The 22,308-nt window shown below is 52.5% G+C and overlaps 1 protein-coding gene across 1 annotated transcript; it reads right to left on the reverse strand.

The window, feature by feature from the left end:
- Window positions 1-184: 184 nt before the first annotated feature.
- Window positions 185-15,451, reverse strand: LOC144489873 (cell cycle checkpoint control protein RAD9A-like; the record flags this gene model as incomplete). The annotated part of the gene is made up of 4 exons (XM_078207703.1): window positions 15,378-15,451; window positions 7,462-7,532; window positions 1,789-1,950; window positions 185-299 (listed from the first exon to the last, which is right to left on the reverse strand). Coding segments are annotated over exons 1-4 (382 nt in total), but the record flags the coding sequence as incomplete, so codon positions are not given.
- Window positions 15,452-22,308: the final 6,857 nt, after the last annotated feature.

The following is a 22,308-nucleotide window of genomic DNA, read 5'->3' on the forward strand; positions in this document are numbered from 1 at the left end:
GCGCTAACCCACTGTGTCACCGTGCCCCCGGGAATCGAACCCGGGTCCCTGGCGCTGTGAGGGAGCAGTGCGAACCCACTGTGTCACCGTGCCCCCGGGAATCGAACCCGGGTCCCTGGCGCTGTGAGGGAGCAGTGCGAACCCACTCTGCCACGTGTGGCCATTCCCTCCCCGCGGGCCTCACCGTGTTTACACAGCAGCTGGATGACCAATCGATCGGAGTCTCGGCTCTGCACCATCTTACATTTCTCCACACTCTTCTCCAGAGACGCCGGGGACTTGAAAACCGCCAGGATGGACTGCAGATCCGGCAGGAACAGAGAGCAGGAGAGAGTTAACCAACTGGCACAGCATCACACTACATCACGCTGAGGGGGCCAGGGCTGGGGTGGGGGGTGGGGGGGGGGGGGGGGCAGACAGGGAGGCCCCCAGCACTGACCCTCTGACAGTGCGGCACTCCCTCAGCACTGACCCTCTGACAGTGCGGCACTCCCTCAGCACTGACCCTCTGACAGTGCGGCACTCCCTCAGTACTGACCCTCTGACAGTGCGGCACTCCCTCAGCACTGACCCTCTCACAGTGCGGCACTCCCTCAGCACTGACCCTCTGACAGTGCGGCACTCCCTCAGCACTGACCCTCTGACAGTGCAGCACTCCCTCAGTACTGACCCTCTGACAGTGCGGCACTCCCTCAGCACTGACCCTCTGACAGTGCGGCACTCTCTCAGCACTGACCCTCTGACAGTGCCGCGCTCCCTCAGTACTGACCCTCTGACAGTGCGGCACTCCCTCAGTACTGACCCTCTGACAGTGCGGCACTCTCTCAGCACTGACCCTCTGACAGTGCCGCGCTCCCTCAGTACTGACCCTCTGACAGTGCGGCACTCCCTCAGTACTGACCCTCTGACAGTGCGGCACTCCCTCAGCACTGACCCTCTGACAGTGCCGCGCTCCCTCAGTACTGACCCTCTGACAGTGCGGCACTCCCTCAGTACTGACCCTCTGACAGTGCGGCACTCCCTCAGCACTGACCCTCTGACAGTGCGGCACTCCCTCAGTACTGACCCTCTGACAGTGCGGCACTCCCTCAGCACTGACCCTCTGACAGTGCGGCACTCCCTCAGCACTGACCCTCTGACAATGCGGCTCTCCCTCAGCACTGACCCTCTGACAGTGCGACACTCCCTCAGCACTGACCCTCTGACAGGGCGGCACTCCTTCAGCACTGACCCTCTGACAGTGCGGCACTCCCTCAGCACTGACCCTCTGACAGTGCGGCACTCCCTCAGCACTGACCCTCTGACAGTGCGGCACTCCCTCAGCACTGACCCTCTGACAGTGCGGCACTCCCTCAGCACTGACCCTCTGACAGTGCGGCACTCCCTCAGCACTGACCCTCTGACAGTGCGGCACTCCCTCAGCACTGACCCTCTGACAGTGCGGCACTCCCTCAGCACTGACCCTCTGACAGTGCGGCACTCCCTCAGCACTGACCCTCTGACAGTGCGGCACTCCCTCAGCACTGACCCTCTGACAGTGCGGCACTCCCTCAGCACTGACCCTCTGACAGTGCGGCACTCCCTCAGCACTGACCCTCTGACAGTGCGGCACTCCCTCAGCACTGACCCTCTGACAGTGCGGCACTCCCTCAGCACTGACCCTCTGACAGTGCGGCACTCCCTCAGTACTGACCCTCTGACAGTGCGGCACTCCCTCAGCACTGACCCTCTGACAGTGCGGCACTCCCTCAGCACTGACCCCTGTGACCGCGGATTCGAGATTCACACCTTCATCACGATTTTGCAGCGGAAGTTTTCGACGACCGTTCCGGAACATTCCTTGTCTCCCGCTGAGGGCCGGCTTCTGTGTTCATACTTCTGAAAGAAGAGAGGGTCGAAGAGGAAGCAGGCAAAAGCTGATCGCGAGGAATTCACTGCCCTCAGAGCGAGCTGGAACAGAGAGAGGACATTGTAACCTTCCCAAATAGACCCACAGATACCATCTACACTGACTGGTGTCTCTCAGTCCCCTCTCTCTCTCTCAGGGAGATATCTGTACACTGACTGGTGTCTCTCAGTCCCCTCTCTCCCTCTCAGGGAGATATCTGTACACTGACTGGTGTCTCTCAGTCCCCTCTCTCTCTCTCTCAGGGAGATATCTGTACACTGACTGCTGTCTCTCAGTCCCCTCTCTCTCTCTCAGGGAGATATCTGTACACTGACTGGTGTCTCTCAGTCCCCTCTCTCACTCTCAGGGAGATATCTGTACACTGACTGGTGTCTCTCAGTCCCCTCTCTCTCAGGGAGATATCTGTACACTGACTGGTGTCTCTCAGTCCCCTCTCTCTCTCTCAGGGAGATATCTGTACACTGACTGGTGTCTCTCAGTCCCTCCTCTCTCTCTCAGGGAGATATCTGTACACTGACTGGTGTCTCTCAGTCCCCTCTCTCTCAGGGAGATGTCTGTACACTGACTGGTGTCTCTCAGTCCCCTCTCTCTCAGGGAGATGTCTGTACACTGACTGGTGTCTCTCAGTCCCCTCTCTCTCAGGGAGATGTCTGTACACTGACTGGTGTCTCGCAGTCCTCTCTCTAACTCAGGGAGATATCTGTACACTGACTGGTGTCTCTCAGTCCCCTCTCTCTCAGGGAGATATCTGTACACTGACTGGTGTCTCGCAGTCCTCTCTCTCACTCAGGGAGATATCTGTACGCTGACTGGTGTCTCTCAGTCCCCTCTCACTCTCTCTCGGGGAGATATCTGTACACTGACTGGTGTCTCTCAGTCCCCTCTCTCTCTCTCAGGGAGATATCTCGACACAGACTGGTGTCTCTCAGTCCCCTCTCTCTCAGGGAGATGTCTGTACACTGACTGGTGTCTCTCAGTCCCCTCTCTCTCAGGGAGATGTCTGTACACTGACTGGTGTCTCTCAGTCCCCTCTCTCTCAAGGAGGTGTCTGTACACTGACTGGTGTCTCTCAGTCCCCTCTCTCTCTCTCTCAGGGAGATATCTGTACACTGACTGGTGTCTCTCAGTCCTCTCTCTCTCTCAGGGAGATATCTGTACACTGACTGGTGTCTCTCAGTCCCCTCTCTCTCAGGGAGATGTCTGTACACTGACTGGTGTCTCTCAGTCCCCTCTCTCTCCCTCTCAGGGAGATATCTGTACACTGACTGGTGTCTCTCAGTCCTCTCTCTCACTCTCTCAGGGAGATATCTGTACACTGACTGGTGTCTCTCAGTCCCCTCTCTCTCAGGGAGATATCTGTACAATGACTGGTGTCTCTCAGTCCCCTCTCTCTCTCAGGGAGATATCTGTACACTGACTGGTGTCTCTCACTCCCCTCTCTCTCTCTCAGGGAGATATCTGTACACTGACTGGTGTCTCTCAGTCCCCTCTCTCTCTCTCAGGGAAATATCTGTACACTGACTGGTGTCTCTCAGTCCCCTCTCTCTCGGGGAGATATCTGTACACTGACTGGTGTCTCTCAGTCCCCTCTCTCTCTCTCGGGGAGATATCTGTACACTGACTGGTGTCTCTCAGTCCCCTCTCTCTCAGGGAGATATCTGTACACTGACTGGTGTCTCTCAGTCCCCCCTCTCTCTCTCTCAGGGAGATATCTGTACACTGACTGGTGTCTCTCAGTCCTCTCTCTCTCAGGGAGATATCTGCACACTGACTGGTGTCTCTCAGTCCCCTCTCTCTCTCAGGGAGATATCTGTACACTGACTGGTGTCTCTCAGTCCCCTCTCTCTCTCTCGGGGAGATATCTGTGCACAGACTGGTGTCTCTCAGTCCCCTCTCTCTCTCTCAGGGAGATATCTGTACACTGACTGGTGTCTCTCAGTCCCCCCTCTCTCTCTCAGGGAGATATCTGTACACTGACTGGTGTCTCTCAGTCCCCTCTCTCTCTCTCAGGGAGATATCTGTACACTGACTGGTGTCTCTCAGTCCCCCCTCTCTCTCTCATGGAGATATCTGTACACTGACTGGTGTCTCTCAGTCCTCTCTCTCTCAGGGAGATATCTGTACACTGACTGGTGTCTCTCAGTCCTCTCTCTCTCAGGGAGATATCTGTGCACTGACTGGTGTCTCTCAGTCCTCTCTCTCTCAGGGAGATATCTGTACACTGACTGGTGTCTCTCAGTCCCCTCTCTCTCTCTCATGGAGATATCTGTACACTGACTGGTGTCTCTCAGTCCTCTCTCTCTCTCCAGGAGATATCTACACACAGACTGGTGTCTCTCAGTCCCCTCTCTCTCTCTCAGGGAGATATCTGTACACTGACTGGTGTCTCTCAGTCCTCTCTCTCTCTCCAGGAGATATCTACACACTGACTGGTGTCTCTCAGTCCCCTCTCTCTCTCAGGCAGATATCTGTACACTGACTGGTGTCTCTCAGTCCTCTCTCTCTCTCAGGGAGATATCTGTACACTGACTGGTGTCTCTCAGTCCCCTCTCTCTCTCTCAGGGAGATATCTGTACACTGACTGGTGTCTCTCAGTCCCCTCTCTCTCTCTCTCAGGGAGATATCTGTACACTGACTGGTGTGACCATAGAAACCCTACAGTGCAGAAGGAGGCCATTCGGCCCATCGAGTCTGCACCGACCACAATCCCACCCAGGCTCTACCCCACATATTTTACCCGCTAATCCCTCTAACCTACGCATCCCAGGACTCTAAGGGGCAATTTTTTTAACCTGGCCAATCAACCTAACCCGCACATCTTTGGACTGTGGGAGGAAACCGGAGCACCCGGAGGAAACCCACGCAGACACGAGGAGAATGTGCAAACTCCACACAGACAGTGACCCAAGCCGGGAATCGAACCCGGGACCCTGGAGCTGTGAAGCAGCAGTGCTAACCACTGTGCTACCGTGCCGCCCCCTAAGAAAAGAAATGAAAATGTCTCTCAGTCCCCTCTCTCACTCTCTCAGGGAGATATCTGTACACTGACTGGTGTCTCTCAGTCCCCTCTCTCTCTCAGGGAGATATCTGTACACTGACTGGTGTCTCTCAGTCCCCTCTCTCTCAGGGAGATATCTGTACACTGACTGGTGTCTCTCAGTCCTCTCTCTCTCTCTCAGGGAGATATCTGTACACTGACTGGTGTCTCTCAGTCCCCTCTCTCACTCTCTCAGGGAGATATCTGTACACTGACTGGTGTCTCTCAGTCCCCTCTCTCTCTCAGGGAGATATCTGTACACTGACTGGTGTCTCTCAGTCCCCCCTCTCTCTCTCAGGGAGATATCTGTACACTGACTGGTGTCTCTCAGTCCCCTCTCTCTCTCAGGGAGATATCTGTACACTGACTGGTGTCTCTCAGTCCCCCCTCTCTCTCTCAGGGAGATATCTGTACACTGACTGGTGTCTCTCAGTCCCCCTCTCTCTCTCTCAGGGAGATATCTGTACACTGACTGGTGTCACTCAGTCCCCTCTCTCTCTCTCAGGGAGATATCTGTACACTGACTGGTGTCTCTCAGTCCCCTCTCTCACTCTCAGGGAGATATCTGTACACTGACTGGTGTCTCTCAGTCCCCTCTCTCTCTCTCAGGGAGATATCTGTACACTGACTGGTGTCACTCAGTCCCCTCTCTCTCTCTCAGGGAGATATCTGTACACTGACTGGTGTCTCTCAGTCCCCCTCTCTCTCTCTCAGGGAGATATCTGTACACTGACTGGTGTCTCTCAGTCCCCCCTCTCTCTCTCAGGGAGATATCTGTACACTGACTGGTGTCTCTCAGTCCCCTCTCTCACTCTCTCAGGGAGATATCTGTACACTGACTGGTGTCTCTCAGTCCCCTCTCTCTCTCAGGGAGATATCTGTACACTGACTGGTGTCACTCAGTCCCCTCTCTCTCTCTCAGGGAGATATCTGTACACTGACTGGTGTCTCTCAGTCCCCTCTCTCTCTCAGGGAGATATCTGTACACTGACTGGTGTCTCTCAGTCCCCTCTCTCTCTCTCAGGGAGATATCTGTACACTGACTGGTGTCTCTCAGTCCCCTCTCTCTCTCTCAGGGAGATATCTGTACACTGACTGGTGTCTCTCAGTCCTCTCTCTCTCTCAGGGAGATATCTGTACACTGACGGGTGTCTCTCAGTCCCCTCTCTCTCTCTCTCTCAGGGAGATATCTGTACACTGACTGGTGTCTCTCAGTCCCCTCTCTCTCTCTCAGGGAGATATCTGCACACTGACTGGTGTCTCTCAGTCCCCTCTCTCTCTCTCAGGGAGATATCTGTACACTGACTGGTGTCTCTCAGTCCCCTCTCTCTCGGGGAGATATCTGTACACTGACTGGTGTCTCTCAGTCCCCTCTCTCTCTCTCGGGGAGATATCTGTACACTGACTGGTGTCTCTCAGTCCCCTCTCTCTCTCTCAGGGAGATATCTGTACACTGACTGGTGTCTCTCAGTCCTCTCTCTCTCTCTCTCTCAGGGAGATATCTGTACACTGACTGGTGTCTCTCAGTCCCCTCTCTCTCAGGGAGATATCTGTACACTGACTGGTGTCTCTCAGTCCCCTCTCTCTCTCAGGGAGATATCTGTCCACTGACTGGTGTCTCTCACTCCCCTCTCTCTCTCTCGGGGAGATATCTGTACACTGACTGGTGTCTCTCAGTCCCCTCTCTCTCTCTCGGGGAGATATCTGTACACTGACTGGTGTCTCTCAGTCCCCTCTCTCTCGGGGAGATATCTGTACACTGACTGGTGTCTCTCAGTCCCCCCTCTCTCTCTCTCAGGGAGATATCTGTACACTGACTGGTGTCTCTCAGTCCTCTCTCTCTCAGGGAGATATCTGTACACTGACTGGTGTCTCTCAGTCCCCTCTCTCTCTCTCAGGGAGATATCTGTACACTGACTGGTGTCTCTCAGTCCCCTCTCTCTCTCTCAGGGAGATATCTGTACACTGACTGGTGTCTCTCAGTCCCCCCTCTCTCTCTCAGGGAGATATCTGTACACTGACTGGTGTCTCTCAGTCCCCCCTCTCTCTCAGGGAGATATCTGTACACTGACTGGTGTCTCTCAGTCCCCCCTCTCTCTCTCAGGGAGATATCTGTCCACTGACTGGTGTCTCTCAGTCCACCCTCTCTCTCAGGGAGATATCTGTACACTGACGGGTGTCTCTCAGTCCCCTCTCTCTCAGGGAGATATCTGTACACTGACGGGTGTCTCTCAGTCCCCTCTCTCTCTCAGGGAGATATCTGTACACTGACTGGTGTCTCTCAGTCCCCTCTCTCTCTCTCAGGGAGATATCTGCACACTGACTGGTGTCTCTCAGTCCCCTCTCTCTCTCTCAGGGAGATATCTGTACACTGACTGGTGTCTCTCAGTCCCCTCTCTCTCTCTCAGGGAGATATCTGTACACTGACTGGTGTCTCTCAGTCCCCTCTCTCTCTCTCAGGGAGATATCTGTACACTGATTGGTGAGTAATGTATTCGCACTGTGGAATACTCACTCCTTCTTCCAGGGCTTCCAGGTAACAGTCATCACCAATCCGCGATAGTGCATGGACTGCTCTGCCTATGACTGTGGAATCAAAGTTCAAATTATACAAACATCAAGTTTCACATTGAAAAAACATTCAACAATCCGCACTGTCAGAGGGTCAGTGCTGAGGGAGTGTCGCACTGTCAGAGGGTCAGTGCTGAGGGAGTGCCGCACTGTCAGAGGGTCAGTACTGAGGGAGTGCTGCACTGTCAGAGGGTCAGTGCTGAGGGAGTGCCGCACTGTCAGAGGGTCAGTGCTGAGGGAGTGCCGCACTGTCAGAGGGTCAGTGCTGAGGGAGTGCCACACTGTCAGAGGGTCAGTACTGAGGGAGTGCCGCACTGTCAGAGGGTCAGTGCTGAGGGAGTGCCGCACTGTCAGAGGGTCAGTGCTGAGGGAGTGCCGCACTGTCAGAGGGTCAGTACTGAGGGAGTGCCGCACTGTCAGAGGGTCAGTACTGAGGGAGTGCCGCACTGTCAAAGGGTCAGTGCTGAGGGAGTGCCGCACTGTCAGAGGGTCAGTGCTGAGGGAGTGCCGCACTGTCAGAGGGTCAGTGCTGAGGGAGTGCCGCACTGTCAGAGGGTCAGTGCTGAGGGAGTGCCGCACTGTCAGAGGGTCAGTGCTGAGGGAGTGCCGCACTGTCAGAGGGTCAGTGCTGAGGGAGTGCCGCACTGTCAGAGGGTCAGTGCTGAGGGAGTGCCGCACTGTCAGAGGGTCAGTGCTGAGGGAGTGCCGCACTGTCAGAGGGTCAGTGCTGAGGGAGTGCCGCACTGTCAGAGGGTCAGTGCTGAGGGAGTGCCGCACTGTCAGAGGGTCAGTGCTGAGGGAGTGCCGCATTGTGTTGTGTGTTGTGACAGGATGAATTACTGAGTTCAGAATAAAGGCAGTGATCACACCATAGAATCATACGGAGCAGAAGAGGCCTTTCGGCCCATTAAGTCTGCGCTGATGCTTCATAGCGAGAGGGTTTGAGTATCGGGATAGGGATGTTTTGCTGCAATTGTACAGGGCGTTGGTGAGGCCACACCTGGAGTATTGTGTGCAGTTTTGGTGTCCTTATCTGAGGAAGGATGTCCTTGCGATACAGGGAGCGCAGCGAAGGTTTACCAGGCTGATTCCTGGGATGGCAGCTCTGTCATATGAGGAGAGACTAAGTGGGTTAGGATTATATTCACTGGAGTTTAGAAGAGTGAGAGGGGATCTGATAGAAACTTATAAAATTCTAACAGAATTAGACAGGGTAGATTCAGAAAGAATGTTCCCGATGATGGGGGGAGTCCAGAACTAGGGGTCAGAGTTTGAGGATAAGGGGGAAACCTTTTAGGACTGAGGTGGGGAGAAATTTCTTCACCCAGAGGGTGGTGAATGTGTGGAATTCACTCCCACAGAAAGTAGTTGAGGCCAAAACGTTGTGAGATTTCAGGAAGAAATTAGATTTCGCTCTTGAGGCGAAAGGGATCGAGGGATATGGGGGGAAGGGGGGATCAGGATATTGAATTCGATGATCAGCCGTGATCAGAATGAATGGCGGGGCAGCTGGAAGGGCCGAATGGCCTCCTCCTGCTTCTAGTTTCTAATGACATGAGAAACATCTGCCCTCCTCCCTAATCCCAGTAACGAGCACTTGGCCCATAGCCCTGAATGTTCCGACGCGCCAAGTGCTCATCCGGGTACTTTTTAAAGGATGTGAGGCATCCCACCTCCACCACCCTCCCGGGCAGCGCATTCCACACCCTCACCACCCTCTGGGGGAAACGCTTTTCCTCAAATCCCCCCTAAACCTCCCCCCCCCCCCCCCACCTTGAACCTGTGACCCTTCAACTCAGGGGGAACAGCTGCTCCCTATCCATGCCCCTCATAATCTTCAACACCTCGATCAGGTCACCCCCTCAGTCTTCTTTATTAAAACATTTATTATGAGGAGAGACTGAGCAGATTGGGTTTGTATTCGTTGGAATTTAGAAGGATGAGGGGGGATCTTATAGAGAGCTATAAGATAATGAAGGGGCTGGATAGGGTAGAGGTGGAGAGATTCTTTCCACTGAGAAAGGAAGCTAGAACTAGAGGGCACAGCCTCAAAATAAAGGGGGGTCGGTTTAGGACAGAGTTGAGGAGGAACTTCTTCTCCCAGAGGGTGGTGAATCTCTGGAATTCTCTGCCCACTGAAGTGGTGGAGGCTACCTCGTTGACTATGTTTAAATCACGGATAGATGGATTCCTGATCGGTAAGGGAATTAGGGGTTATGGGGAGCAGGCGGGTAAGTGGTACTGATCCACGTCAGATCAGCCATGATCTTATTGAATGGCGGGGCAGGCTCGAGGGGCCAGATGGCCTACTCCTGCTCCTATTTCTTATGTTCTCTGCTCCAGAGAAAACAACCCAAGCCTCTCCGACCTCTCTTCATAACTTCAACACTCCGTCCCAGGCAGCGTCCTGGTGAATCTCCTCTGCACCCCCTCCAGTCCAATCACATCCTCCCTATAATGTGGTGACCAGAACTGCACTCACTGCTCCAGCAGTGACCTCCCCAAAGTTCGATACAACTCCAACAGGACGTCCCTGCTTCTGTAATCTACACCCCGATTGATAAAGGCCAGTGTGATTGAAATTTATTTCCAGTTTGGAAGGGAGACGGGTGGCTCTGAGACTGGTGTCCTGAACTCAAATAAGGGCAACTGGAAAGAGTGGAGAAAAGATTTACTAGGATGCTATCTCCAATTGCAGCGGGATCTTGATCGATTGGGCCAGTGGGCTGACGAATGGCAGATGGAGTTTAATTTAGACAAATGCGAGGTGATGCATTTTGGTAGATTGAACCAGGGCAGGACTTACTCAGTTAATGGTAGGGCGTTGGGGAGAATTACAGAACAAAGAGATCTAGGGGTACATGTTCATAGCTCCTTGAAAGTGGAGTCACAGGTGGAGAGAGTGGTGAAGAAGGCATTCGGCATGCTTGGTTTCATCGGTCAGAACATTGAATACAGGAGTTGGGGCGTCTTGTTGAAGTTGTACAAGACATTGGTAAGGCCACACTTGGAATACTGTGTACAGTTCTGGTCACCCTATTATAGAACATTACAGCGCAGTACAGGCCCTTCGGCCCTCAATGTTGCGCCGACCAGTGGAACCAATCTAAAGCCCCTCTAATCTACACTATTATAGAACATAGATTATTATATTATAGAAAGGATATTATTAAACTGGAAAGAGTGCAGAAAAGATTCACTCGGATGCTACCGGGACTTGATGGATTGAGTTATAAGGAGAGGCTGGATAGACTGGGACTTTTTTCTCTGGAGCGTAGGAGGCTGAGGGGTGATCTTATAGAGGTCTATAACATAATGAGGGGCACAGATCAACTAGTCAATATCTTTTCCCAAAGGTAGGGGAGTCTAAAACTAGAGGGCATAGGTTTAAGGTGAGAGGGGAGAGATACAGAAGTGTCCAGAGGGGCAATTGTTTCACACAGAGGGTGGTGAGTGTCTGGAACGATTGATTTGATTTATTCTTGTCACCTGTATTAACACACAGTGAAAAGTATTGTTTCTTGCGCGCTATACAAAGCATACCGTTCATAGAGAAGGAAAGGAGAGAGTGCAGAATGTAGTGTTACAGTCATAGCTAGGGTGTAGGGAAAGATCAACTTAATGCGAGGTAGGTCCATTCAAAAGTCTGACAGCAGCAGGGAAGAAGCTGCTCTTGAGTCGGTTGGTGCGTGACCTCAGACTTTTGTATCTTTTTCCCGACGGAAGAAGGTGGAAGAGAAAATGTCCGGGGTGTGTGGGGGGATCCTTGATTATGCTGGCTGCTTTTCCCCGAGGCAGCGGGAAGTGTAGACAGAGTCAATGGATGGGAGGCTGGTTTGCGTGATGGATTGGGCGACATTCACCACCTTCTGCATTCCCCTTTGGGGATTAGCGTGGGTAAATGCGAAGGGGTTATGGGGGTGGGGTCTGGGTGGGATTGTGGTCGGTGCAGACTCGATGGGCCCAATGGCCTCTTTCTGCTGGGATTCTACGACTGTAACTCCCCGGACTCACTTTCGATCGGACCAACGTACACCTGGACTCTCTTTCCTGGTTAAATATCGAGAGAAATTCTCATGGTCTGTTTTTACATTTCTCGCTTCGTCCCGTACTCTGATATTTCCCGAATCGTTGATCTTTTAGATCCTTCTTTGCTGATTTTTATATTCTATCCAATCCTCTGACCTGCCCATCTCTGTACAATGAGAAGGATTTTCTTTAAGTCTTTAATTTTTTTAGTTAAGTGGGTCACCCCTTGGAACTTTTCATTCTAGTTGGAATGTTTCTATTCTTCGAATTCTGGAATATCTCTTTAATATCCGTCTCCGCCTCTCCACGGATCCATGTCTCTGAGCCGAGTGTCCCAGATCACCTTCACTCGTTCAGCGTTCAGGACCACACAGAGGTTTACAGCACGGAAACAGGCCCTTCGGCCCAACTCGTCCATGCTGCCCTTTTTTTTTAAACCACTAAGCTAATCCCACTTACCCGCATTTGGCCCATATCCCTCTCTACCCATCGTACCCATGTAACTGTCTAAAACACTACATTCTGCACCCTCTCCTTTCCTTCTCTATGAACGGTATGCTTTGTCTAGATAGCGCGCAGGAAACAATACTTTTCACTGTATGTTAATACACGTGGCAATAATAAATCAAATTAAAATTCCTGGGATCATTCTTGTGAACCTCCTCTGGGCCCCCTCCAAGGTTGACACATCCTTCCTTAGGTATGGGGCCCAAAACTGCTCACAATGTTCCAAATGGGGTCAGGGGAGTTCTTTGAAGGGGTCACAGGTACTGTGGATGGAGGGGAACCTGTAGAGGTGCTGTACTTTGATTTCCAGAAGGCATTTGATAAGATGTCACATCAAAGATTATTGTGGAAAATAAAAGCCTACGGGGTGTGTGCGTGGGGCGGGGGAGGGGGACATATTAGTTCATAAGATATCGGAGCAGAATTAGGCCATTCGGCCCATCGATCATGGCTGATATGCTCCTCATCCCCATTTTCCTGCCTTCTCCCCAGAACCCTTCACCCCATTCCCAATTAAAAATCTGTCTAACTCCCCCTTAAATTTACTCACTGTCCCAGCATCCACCGCACTTTGGGGCAGCGAATTCCACAGATTCACAACCCTTTGGGAGAAGTAGTTTCTCCTCAACTCTGTTTTAAATTTGCTGCCCCTTATCCTGAGACTATGACCTCTCGTCCTAGAATGTCCCACAAGAGGAAGCATCCGCTCCACGTCTACTTTATCCATACCTTTTATCATCTTGTATACCTCAACTTGATCTCCCCTCATTCTTCTAAATTCCAGAGAGTATCGGCCTAAACTGTTCAATCTCTCTTCACACGACAAGCCCCTCATCTCTGGAATCAATCTAGTGAACCTCCTCTGAACTGCCTCCAATGTCACTGCATCTTTCCTCAAATAATCTCTCCCTCAATGTCAACAAAACGAAGGAGATTGTCATCGACTTCAGGAAGCGTAAAGGAGAACATGCCCCTGTCTACATCAACGGGGATGAAGTAGAAAGAGTCGAGAACTTCACGTTTTTAGGTGTCCAGATCACCAACAACCTGTCCTGGTCCCCCCATGCCGACACTATAGTGAAGAAAGCCCCACCAACCCCTCTACTTTCTCAGGAGACTGAGGAAATTTGCCATGTCCGCTACGACTCTCACCAACTTTTACAGATGCCCCATAGAAAGCATTCTTTCTGGTTGTATCACAGCTTGGTCTGGGCTCCTGCTCTGCCCAAGACCGCAAGGAACTACAAAGGGTCGTGAATGTAGCCCAATCCATCACGCAAACCAGCCTCCCATCCATTGACTCTGTCTACACTTCCCGCTGCCTCGGGGAAAAGCAGCCAGCATAATCAAGGACCCCACGCACCCCGGACATTCTCTCTTCCACCTTCTTCCGTCGGGAAAAAGATACAAAAGTCTGAGGTCACGGACCGACCGACTCAAGAACAGCTTCTTCCCTGCTGCTGTCAGACTTTTGAATGGACCTACCTCGCATTAAGTTGATCTTTCTCTACACCCTAGCTATGACTGTAACACTACATTCTGCACCCTCTCCTTTCCTTCTCTATGAACTGTATGCTCGGTCTGTATTAGCACGCAGGAAACAATACTTTTCACTGTATGTTAATACGTGATAATAATAAATCAAATCAAATATCTTCATACGACAAACCCCTCATGTCTGGAATCGATCTGGTGAATCTCCTCTGAACTGCCTCCAATACCACCACACCCTTCCTCAAATACGGAGAACAAAATTGTGCACAGATTAGCACGGGTCGAAGCTTGGTGAGCTCACAGGAAACAGAGAGTAGGCATAAATGGGCCATTATCTGGTTGGCAGAATGAAAAGAGTGGGGTGTCACAGCGATCAGTGCTGGGGCGCCAACATTTTACAATTTATATCGATGATGTGGACTGAGAGTATTTTTGGAAACTTTGCTGATCGGTGGGACGGTAAGATGTGAAGTGGACGTAAGGAGGTTGGAAAGGGACACAGGTAGGTGACGCGAGTGGGCAAAGCTCTGGCAAATGGTGTATAATGTGGGATCGGTGTGGTATAACCAAGGGTGAACTCGGGCAGGTCAGTGGCTGGGTTAGCTGGGGGTGCGTGGGAGGGGGAGTCCCGGGTTAGTATGAGGAGTGAGATCCACACAGAGGGAGGTGGCGAGCTGTGAGGGCGGGGTCAGTCAGGGATTGAAGGGGTGAACCCGCGAAGGCGAGGGGAGGAGGGTCAGTTTGCAGAGTCAGTGCTCCGTCCGGGAGGTCAGGTCAGTCCGGGGCTGAGGGAGGGAGGGAGGGAGGGAGGGGGGGTCAATCTCTCACTCTGCGGCCAGTTGTGACAGGGTCAGTCTGCAAAGGACAAGGCTCCGTTTGGGAGGTCAGAGGTGAGGATGGGAAGGTCGGGGAACACTCCAGAAGGTTCGGGGCAAGAGGTTTGTTCAGAGTGCTGGGGGCAGTGCTGGAGGGACAAGGGTGAGGTTCAGAGGGCCAGGTTAAAGGGTCAAAAGTCAGTCTGAGGGGGTCAGAGGTCAGTTGTAGGAGTTAATAAGGAGTCGAGTGTCTGGGGGGAATTTCAGAGTTTCTTTCTCTAATTAGCAGCAGTAATTTCTGTTTAAACCCGGGGTCAGGGGTCAGTTCCGGGGGGGGGGGTCAGGGGTCAGCTCCAGGCTCTCAGGGTTCAAGGGACAGTGTAATGGTTCAGGGGTCAGTTTCAGGCTCTCAGGGGTCAGAGGTCAGTGTAAGGGTTCAGGGGTCAGAGGTCAGTGTAAGGGTTCAGGGGTCAGGTCCAGGCTCTCAGGGGTCAGGTCCAGGCTCTCAGGGGTCAGAGGTCAGTGTAAGGGTTCAGGGGTCAGAGGTCAGTGTAAGGGTTCAGGGGTCAGTTCCAGGCTCTCAGGGGTCAGGTCCAGGCTCTCAGGGGTCAGAGGTCAGTGTAAGGGGTCAGGGGTCAGTTCCAGGCTCTCAGGGGTCAGGTCCAGGCTCTCAGGGGTCAGAGGTCAGGGTAAGGGGTCAGTTCCACGCTCTCAGGGGTCAGGTCCAGGCTCTCAGGGGTCAGAGGTCAGGGTAAGGGGTCAGTTCCACGCTCTCAGGGGTCAGGTCCAGGCTCTCAGGGGTCAGAGGTCAGGGTAAGGGGTCAGTTCCACGCTCTCAGGGGTCAGGTCCAGGCTCTCAGGGGTCAGAGGTCAGTGTAAGGGTTCAGGGGTCAGGTCCAGGCTCTCAGGGGTCAGAGGTCAGGGTAAGGGGTCAGTTCCACGCTCTAAGGGTTGAGGGGTCAGCTCCAGGCTCTCAGGGTCAGGGGTCAGCTCCAGGCCACTCGGCCCCTCTCACCGCTGATGTTCCCGCCGCTCACCAGGCACCGCATCCCGCGCGCTGCCGCCGCGCCCTCCCATTGGCCGCTCTGTCCCGCCACCCGCCAACAAAACCCTCTCCCATTGGCCGTCTCGTCACTTCCGCCCCGCAGCCCACCCGGATGCGGGGCAGCTGGGTCCCACGTGACCGCCCTCCTCCGGCAGCCACTTAAAGCCGAGCCGACCCTGGGCTATTTACCGCCGTGAGACCGAAAATCCCCTTAAAGCGGTAATGAAATTTCACCAGCCCTCCAATCAAACAGGGGCTGTCTTTGTCCTTCAGTTTATGGGATATCAGTCTTTATTGCCCCTCCATTTCAGAGGGGCAGAGATTATAGAATCCCTACAGCACAGAAAGGGGCCATTCAGCCCATCAATTCTACACTGAATCTCTGCCAGAATTTTTACCCATGCCGTCTCCCCCACCCCATCACCATAATCCACCAATCCACCTAACCTGCACATCTTTGGATACTAAGGGGCAATTTAGCATGGCCAATCCACCCTAACCTGCACATCTTTGGACACTAAGGGGCAATTTAGCATGGCCAATCCACCTAACCTGCATATCTTTGGACACGAAGGGGCAATTTAGCATGGCCAATCCACCCTAACCTGCACATCTTTGGACACGAAGGGACAAATAACCACTACGCCACCATGTGGCGCCTCTAACTCTCAGAATCATAAACATTGCTGTGGCTCTGGAGTCACACGGAGGCCAGACCGGGTAAGGACGGCAGATTTCCTTCCCTAAAGGAGGTTAGTGAACCAGATGGGTTTTTCCAACAATTATCAATCCAGATTTACGTTGATTTCAACCTGCTCCATCTGCAGTGGTGGGATTCAAATCCGGGTCTGTAGACAATTAGCCTGGGACACCAGATAACCAGCCCAGTGTCAAGACCATTACATCCAATGTCAGCACCAGTGTTGTACTCAGACCAAAACAAACACAAACTCAAAATCCCCAAGAGACTTTGAGGACTGAGAAACACCAGTCAGTGTACAGATATCTCCCTGAGAGAGAGAGAGAGGGGACTGAGAGACACCAGTCAGTGTACAGATATCTCCCTGAGAGAGAGAGAGGGGACTGAGAGACACCAGTCAGTGTACAGATAACTCGCTGAGAGAGAGAGAGGGGACTGAGAGACACCAGTCAGTGTACAGATATCTCCCTGAGAGAGAGAGAGGGGACTGAGAGACACCAGTCAGTGTACAGATATCTCACTGAGAGAGAGAGAGGACTGAGAGACACCAGTCAGTGTACAGATATCTCCCTGAGAGAGAGAGAGGGGACTGAGAGACACCAGTCAGTGTACAGATATCTCCCTGAGAGAGAGGGGACTGAGAGACACCAGTCAGTGTACAGATATCTCCCTGAGAGAGAGAGGGGGGACTGAGAGACACCAGTCAGTGTACAGATATCTCCCTGAGAGAGAGAGAGGGGACTGAGAGACACCAGTCAGTGTACAGATAACTCGCTGAGAGAGAGAGAGGGGACTGAGAGACACCAGTCAGTGTACAGATATCTCCCTGAGAGAGGGGACTGAGAGACACCAGTCAGTGTACAGACATCTCCCTGAGAGAGAGAGAGGGGACTGAGAGACACCAGTCAGTGTACAGATATCTCCCTGAGAGAGAGAGAGAGAGGACTGAGAGACACCAGTCAGTGTACAGATATCTCCCTGAGAGAGAGAGAGGGGACTGAGAGACACCAGTCAGTGTACAGATATCTCCCTGAGAGAGAGAGAGGGGACTGAGAGACACCAGTCAGTGTACAGATATCTCACTGAGAGAGAGAGAGGACTGAGAGACACCAGTCAGTGTACAGATATCTCCCTGAGAGAGAGAGGGGACTGAGAGACACCAGTCAGTGTACAGGTATCTCCCTGAGAGAGAGAGAGAGAGAGGGGACTGAGAGACACCAGTCAGTGTACAGGTATCTCCCTGAGAGAGAGAGAGGGGACTGAGAGACACCAGTCAGTGTACAGATATCTCCCTGAGAGAGAGAGGGGACTGAGAGACACCAGTCAGTGTACAGATATCTCCCTGAGAGAGAGAGGGGACTGAGAGACACCAGTCAGTGTACAGATATCTCCCTGAGAGAGAGAGAGAGGGGACTGGGAGACACCAGTCAGTGGACAGATATCTCCCTGAGAGAGAGAGAGGGGACTGAGAGATACCAGTCAGTGTACAGGTATCTCCCTGAGAGAGAGAGAGGGGACTGAGAGACAACAGTCAGTGTACAGATATCTCCCTGAGAGAGAGAGGGGACTGAGAGACACCAGTCAGTGTACAGATATCTCCCTGAGAGAGAGAGAGGACTGAGAGACACCAGTCAGTGTACAGATATCTCCCTGAGAGAGAGAGAGGACTGAGAGACACCAGTCAGTGCACAGATATCTCCATGAGAGAGAGAGAGAGGGGACTGAGAGACACCCGTCAGTGTACAGATATCTCCCTGAGAGAGAGAGAGGGGACTGAGAGATACCAGTCAGTGTACAGGTATCTCCCTGAGAGAGAGAGAGGGGACTGAGAGACACCAGTCAGTGCACAGATATCTCCCTGAGAGAGAGAGAGGGGACTGAGAGACACCAGTCAGTGTACAGATATCTCCCTGAGAGAGAGAGGGGGGACTGAGAGAAACCAGTCAGTGTACAGATATCTCCCTGAGAGAGAGAGGACTGAGAGACACCAGTCAGTGTACAGATATCTCCCTGACAGAGAGAGAGGGGGGATTGAGAGACACCAGTCAGTGTACAGATATCTCCCTGAGAGAGAGGGGACTGAGAGACACCAGTCAGTGTACAGATATCTCCCTGAGAGAGAGAGAGGGGACTGAGAGACACCAGTCAGTGTACAGATATCTCCCTGAGAGAGAGAGAGGGGACTGAGAGACACCAGTCAGTGTACAGATATCTCCCTGAGAGAGAGAGAGAGGGGACTGAGAGACACCAGTCAGTGTACAGATATATCCCTGAGAGAGAGAGAGAGAGGACTGAGAGACACCAGTCAGTGTACAGATATCTCCCTGAGAGAGAGAGAGGGGACTGTGAGACACCAGTCAGTGTACAGATATCTCCCTGAGAGAGAGAGAGAGGGGACTGAGAGACACCAGTCAGTGTACAGATATATCCCTGAGAGAGAGAGAGAGAGGACTGAGAGACACCAGTCAGTGTACAGATATCTCCCTGAGAGAGAGAGAGACACCAGTCAGTGTACAGATATCTCCCTGAGAGAGAGAGAGACACCAGTCAGTGTACAGATATCTCCCTGAGAGAGAGAGAGACACCTGTCAGTGTACAGATATCTCCCTGAGAGAGAGAGGGGGGACTGAGAGACACCAGTCAGTGTACAGATATCTCCCTGAGAGAGAGAGAGAGAGGACTGAGAGACACCAGTCAGTGTACAGATATCTCCCTGAGAGAGAGAGAGAGAGAGAGGGGGGGCTGAGAGACACCAGTCAGTGTACAGATATCTCCCTGAGGGAGAGAGGGGACTGAGAGACACCAGTCAATGTACAGATATCTCCCCGAGAGAGGGGACTGAGAGACACCAGTCAGTGTACAGATATCTCCCTGAGGGAGAGAGAGAGGGGACTGAGAGACACCAGTCAGTGTACAGATATCTCCCTGAGAGAGAGAGAGGGGACTGAGAGACACCAGTCAGTGTACAGATATCTCCCTGAGAGAGAGAGAGAGGGGGGACTGAGAGACACCAGTCAGTGTACAGATATCTCCCTGAGAGAGAGAGAGAGGACTGAGAGACACCAGTCAGTGTACAGATATCTCCCTGAGAGAGAGAGAGACACCAGTCAGTGTACAGATATCTCCCTGAGAGAGAGAGAGACACCAGTCAGTGTACAGATATCTCCCTGAGAGAGAGAGAGACACCAGTCAGTGTACAGATATCTCCCTGAGAGAGAGAGGGGACTGAGAGACACCAGTCAGTGTACAGATATCTCCCTGAGAGAGAGAGAGAGAGGACTGAGAGACACCAGTCAGTGAACAGATATCTCCCTGAGAGAGAGAGAGAGGGGACTGAGAGACACCAGTCAGTGCACAGATATCTCCCTGAGAGAGAGAGGGGGGGCTGAGAGACACCAGTCAGTGTACAGGTATCTCCCTGAGGGAGAGAGGGGACTGAGAGACACCAGTCAGTGCACAGATATCTCCCTGAGAGAGAGAGAGAGGGGGGGCTGAGAGACACCAGTCAGTGTACAGATATCTCCCTGAAAGAGAGAGGGGGGGCTGAGAGACACCAGTCAGTGTACAGAAAACTCCCTGAGAGAGAGAGGGGGGACTGAGAGACACCAGTCAGTGTACAGATATCTCCCTGAGAGAGAGAGAGGGGACTGAGAGACACCAGTCAGTGTACAGATATCTCCCTGAGAGAGAGAGGGGGGACTGAGAGAAACCAGTCAGTGTACAGATATCTCCCTGAGAGAGAGAGGACTGAGAGACACCAGTCAGTGTACAGATATCTCCCTGACAGAGAGAGAGGGGGGATTGAGAGACACCAGTCAGTGTACAGATATCTCCCTGAGAGAGAGGGGACTGAGAGACACCAGTCAGTGTACAGATATCTCCCTGAGAGAGAGAGAGGGGACTGAGAAACACCAGTCAGTGTACAGATATCTCCCTGAGAGAGAGGGGACTGAGAGACACCAGTCAGTGTACAGATATCTCCCTGAGAGAGAGTGGGGGGACTGAGAGAAACCAGTCAGTGTACAGATATCTCCCTGAGAGAGAGGGGACTGTGAGACACCAGTCAGTGTACAGATATCTCCCTGAGAGAGAGAGAGAGGACTGAGAGACACCAGTCAGTGTACAGATATCTCCCTGAGAGAGAGAGAGAGGACTGAGAGACACCAGTCAGTGTACAGATATATCCCTGAGAGAGAGAGAGAGGACTGAGAGACACCAGTCAGTGTACAGATATCTCCCTGAGAGAGAGACACCAGTCAGTGCACAGATATCTCCCTGAGAGAGAGAGAGACACCAGTCAGTGTACAGATATCTCCCTGAGAGAGAGAGAGACACCAGTCAGTGTACAGATATCTCCCTGAGAGAGAGAGGGGGGACTGAGAGACACCAGTCAGTGTACAGATATCTCCCTGAGAGAGAGAGAGAGAGAGAGGACTGAGAGACACCAGTCAGTGTACAGATATCTCCCTGAGGGAGAGAGGGGACTGAGAGACACCAGTCAATGTACAGATATCTCCCCGAGAGCGGGGACTGAGAGACACCAGTCAGTGTACAGATATCTCCCTGAGAGAGAGAGAGGGGACTGAGAGACACCAGTCAGTGTACAGATATCTCCCTGAGAGAGAGAGAGGGGACTGAGAGACACCAGTCAGTGTACAGATATCTCCCTGAGAGAGAGAGAGAGGGGGGACTGAGAGACACCAGTCAGTGTACAGATATCTCCCTGAGAGAGAGAGAGAGGACTGAGAGACACCAGTCAGTGTACAGATATCTCCCTGAGAGAGAGAGAGACACCAGTCAGTGTACAGATATCTCCCTGAGAGAGAGAGAGACACCAGTCAGTGTACAGATATCTCCCTGAGAGAGAGAGAGACACCAGTCAGTGTACAGATATCTCCCTGAGAGAGAGAGGGGACTGAGAGACACCAGTCAGTGTACAGATATCTCCCTGAGAGAGAGAGAGAGAGGACTGAGAGACACCAGTCAGTGTACAGATTTCTCCCTGAGAGAGAGAGGGGACTGAGAGACACCAGTCAGTGTACAGATATCTCCCTGAGAGAGAGAGAGAGAGGACTGAGAGACACCAGTCAGTGTACAGATATCTCCCTGAGAGAGAGAGAGAGGGGACTGAGAGACACCAGTCAGTGCACAGATATCTCCCTGAGAGAGAGAGAGAGAGAGGGGGGGCTGAGAGACACCAGTCAGTGTACAGATATCTCCCTGAGGGAGAGAGGGGACTGAGAGACACCAGTCAATGTACAGATATCTCCCCGAGAGAGGGGACTGAGAGACACCAGTCAGTGTACAGATATCTCCCTGAGAGAGGGGGGGGACTGAGAGACACCAGTCAGTGTACAGATATCTCCCTGAGAGAGAGGGGACTGAGAGACACCAGTCAGTGTACAGATATCTCCCTGAGAGAGAGACAGGGGACTGAGAGACACCAGTCAGTGTACAGATATCTCCCTGAGAGAGAGAGAGAGAGGGGACTGAGAGACACCAGTCAGTGTACAGATATCTCCCTGAGAGACAGAGAGAGAGGGGACTGAGAGACACCAGTCAGTGTACAGATATCTCCCTGAGAGAGAGAGAGACACCAGTCAGTGTACAGATATCTCCCTGAGAGAGAGAGAGACACGAATCAGTGTGCAGATATCTCCCTGAGAGAGCGAGAGACACCAGTCAGTGTACAGATATCTCCCTGAGAGAGAGAGAGACACCAGTCAGTGTACAGATATCTCCCTGAGAGAGAGAGGGGACTGAGAGACACCAGTCAGTGTACAGATATCTCCCTGAGAGAGAGGGGACTGAGAGACACCAGTCAGTGTACAGATATCTCCCTGAGAGAGAGAGAGACACCAGTCAGTGTACAGATATCTCCCTGAGAGAGAGAGAGACACCAGTCAGTGTACAGATATCTCCCTGAGAGAGAGAGGGGACTGAGAGACACCAGTCAGTGTACAGATATCTCCCTGAGAGAGAGAGAGAGGGGACTGAGAGACACCTGTCAGTGTACAGATATTTCCCTGAGAGAGAGAGAGGACTGAGAGACACCAGTCAGTGTACAGATATCTCCCTGAGAGAGAGAGAGAGGACTGAGAGACACCAGTCAGTGTACAGATATCTCCCTGAGAGAGAGAGAGACACCAGTCAGTGTACAGATATCTCCCTGAGAGAGAGAGAGACACCAGTCAGTGTACA

The sequence above is a fragment of the Mustelus asterias genome, unplaced genomic scaffold (assembly GCF_964213995.1).
Source record: "Mustelus asterias unplaced genomic scaffold, sMusAst1.hap1.1 HAP1_SCAFFOLD_2618, whole genome shotgun sequence".
NCBI classification, from domain to species: Eukaryota; Metazoa; Chordata; class Chondrichthyes; order Carcharhiniformes; family Triakidae; genus Mustelus; species Mustelus asterias.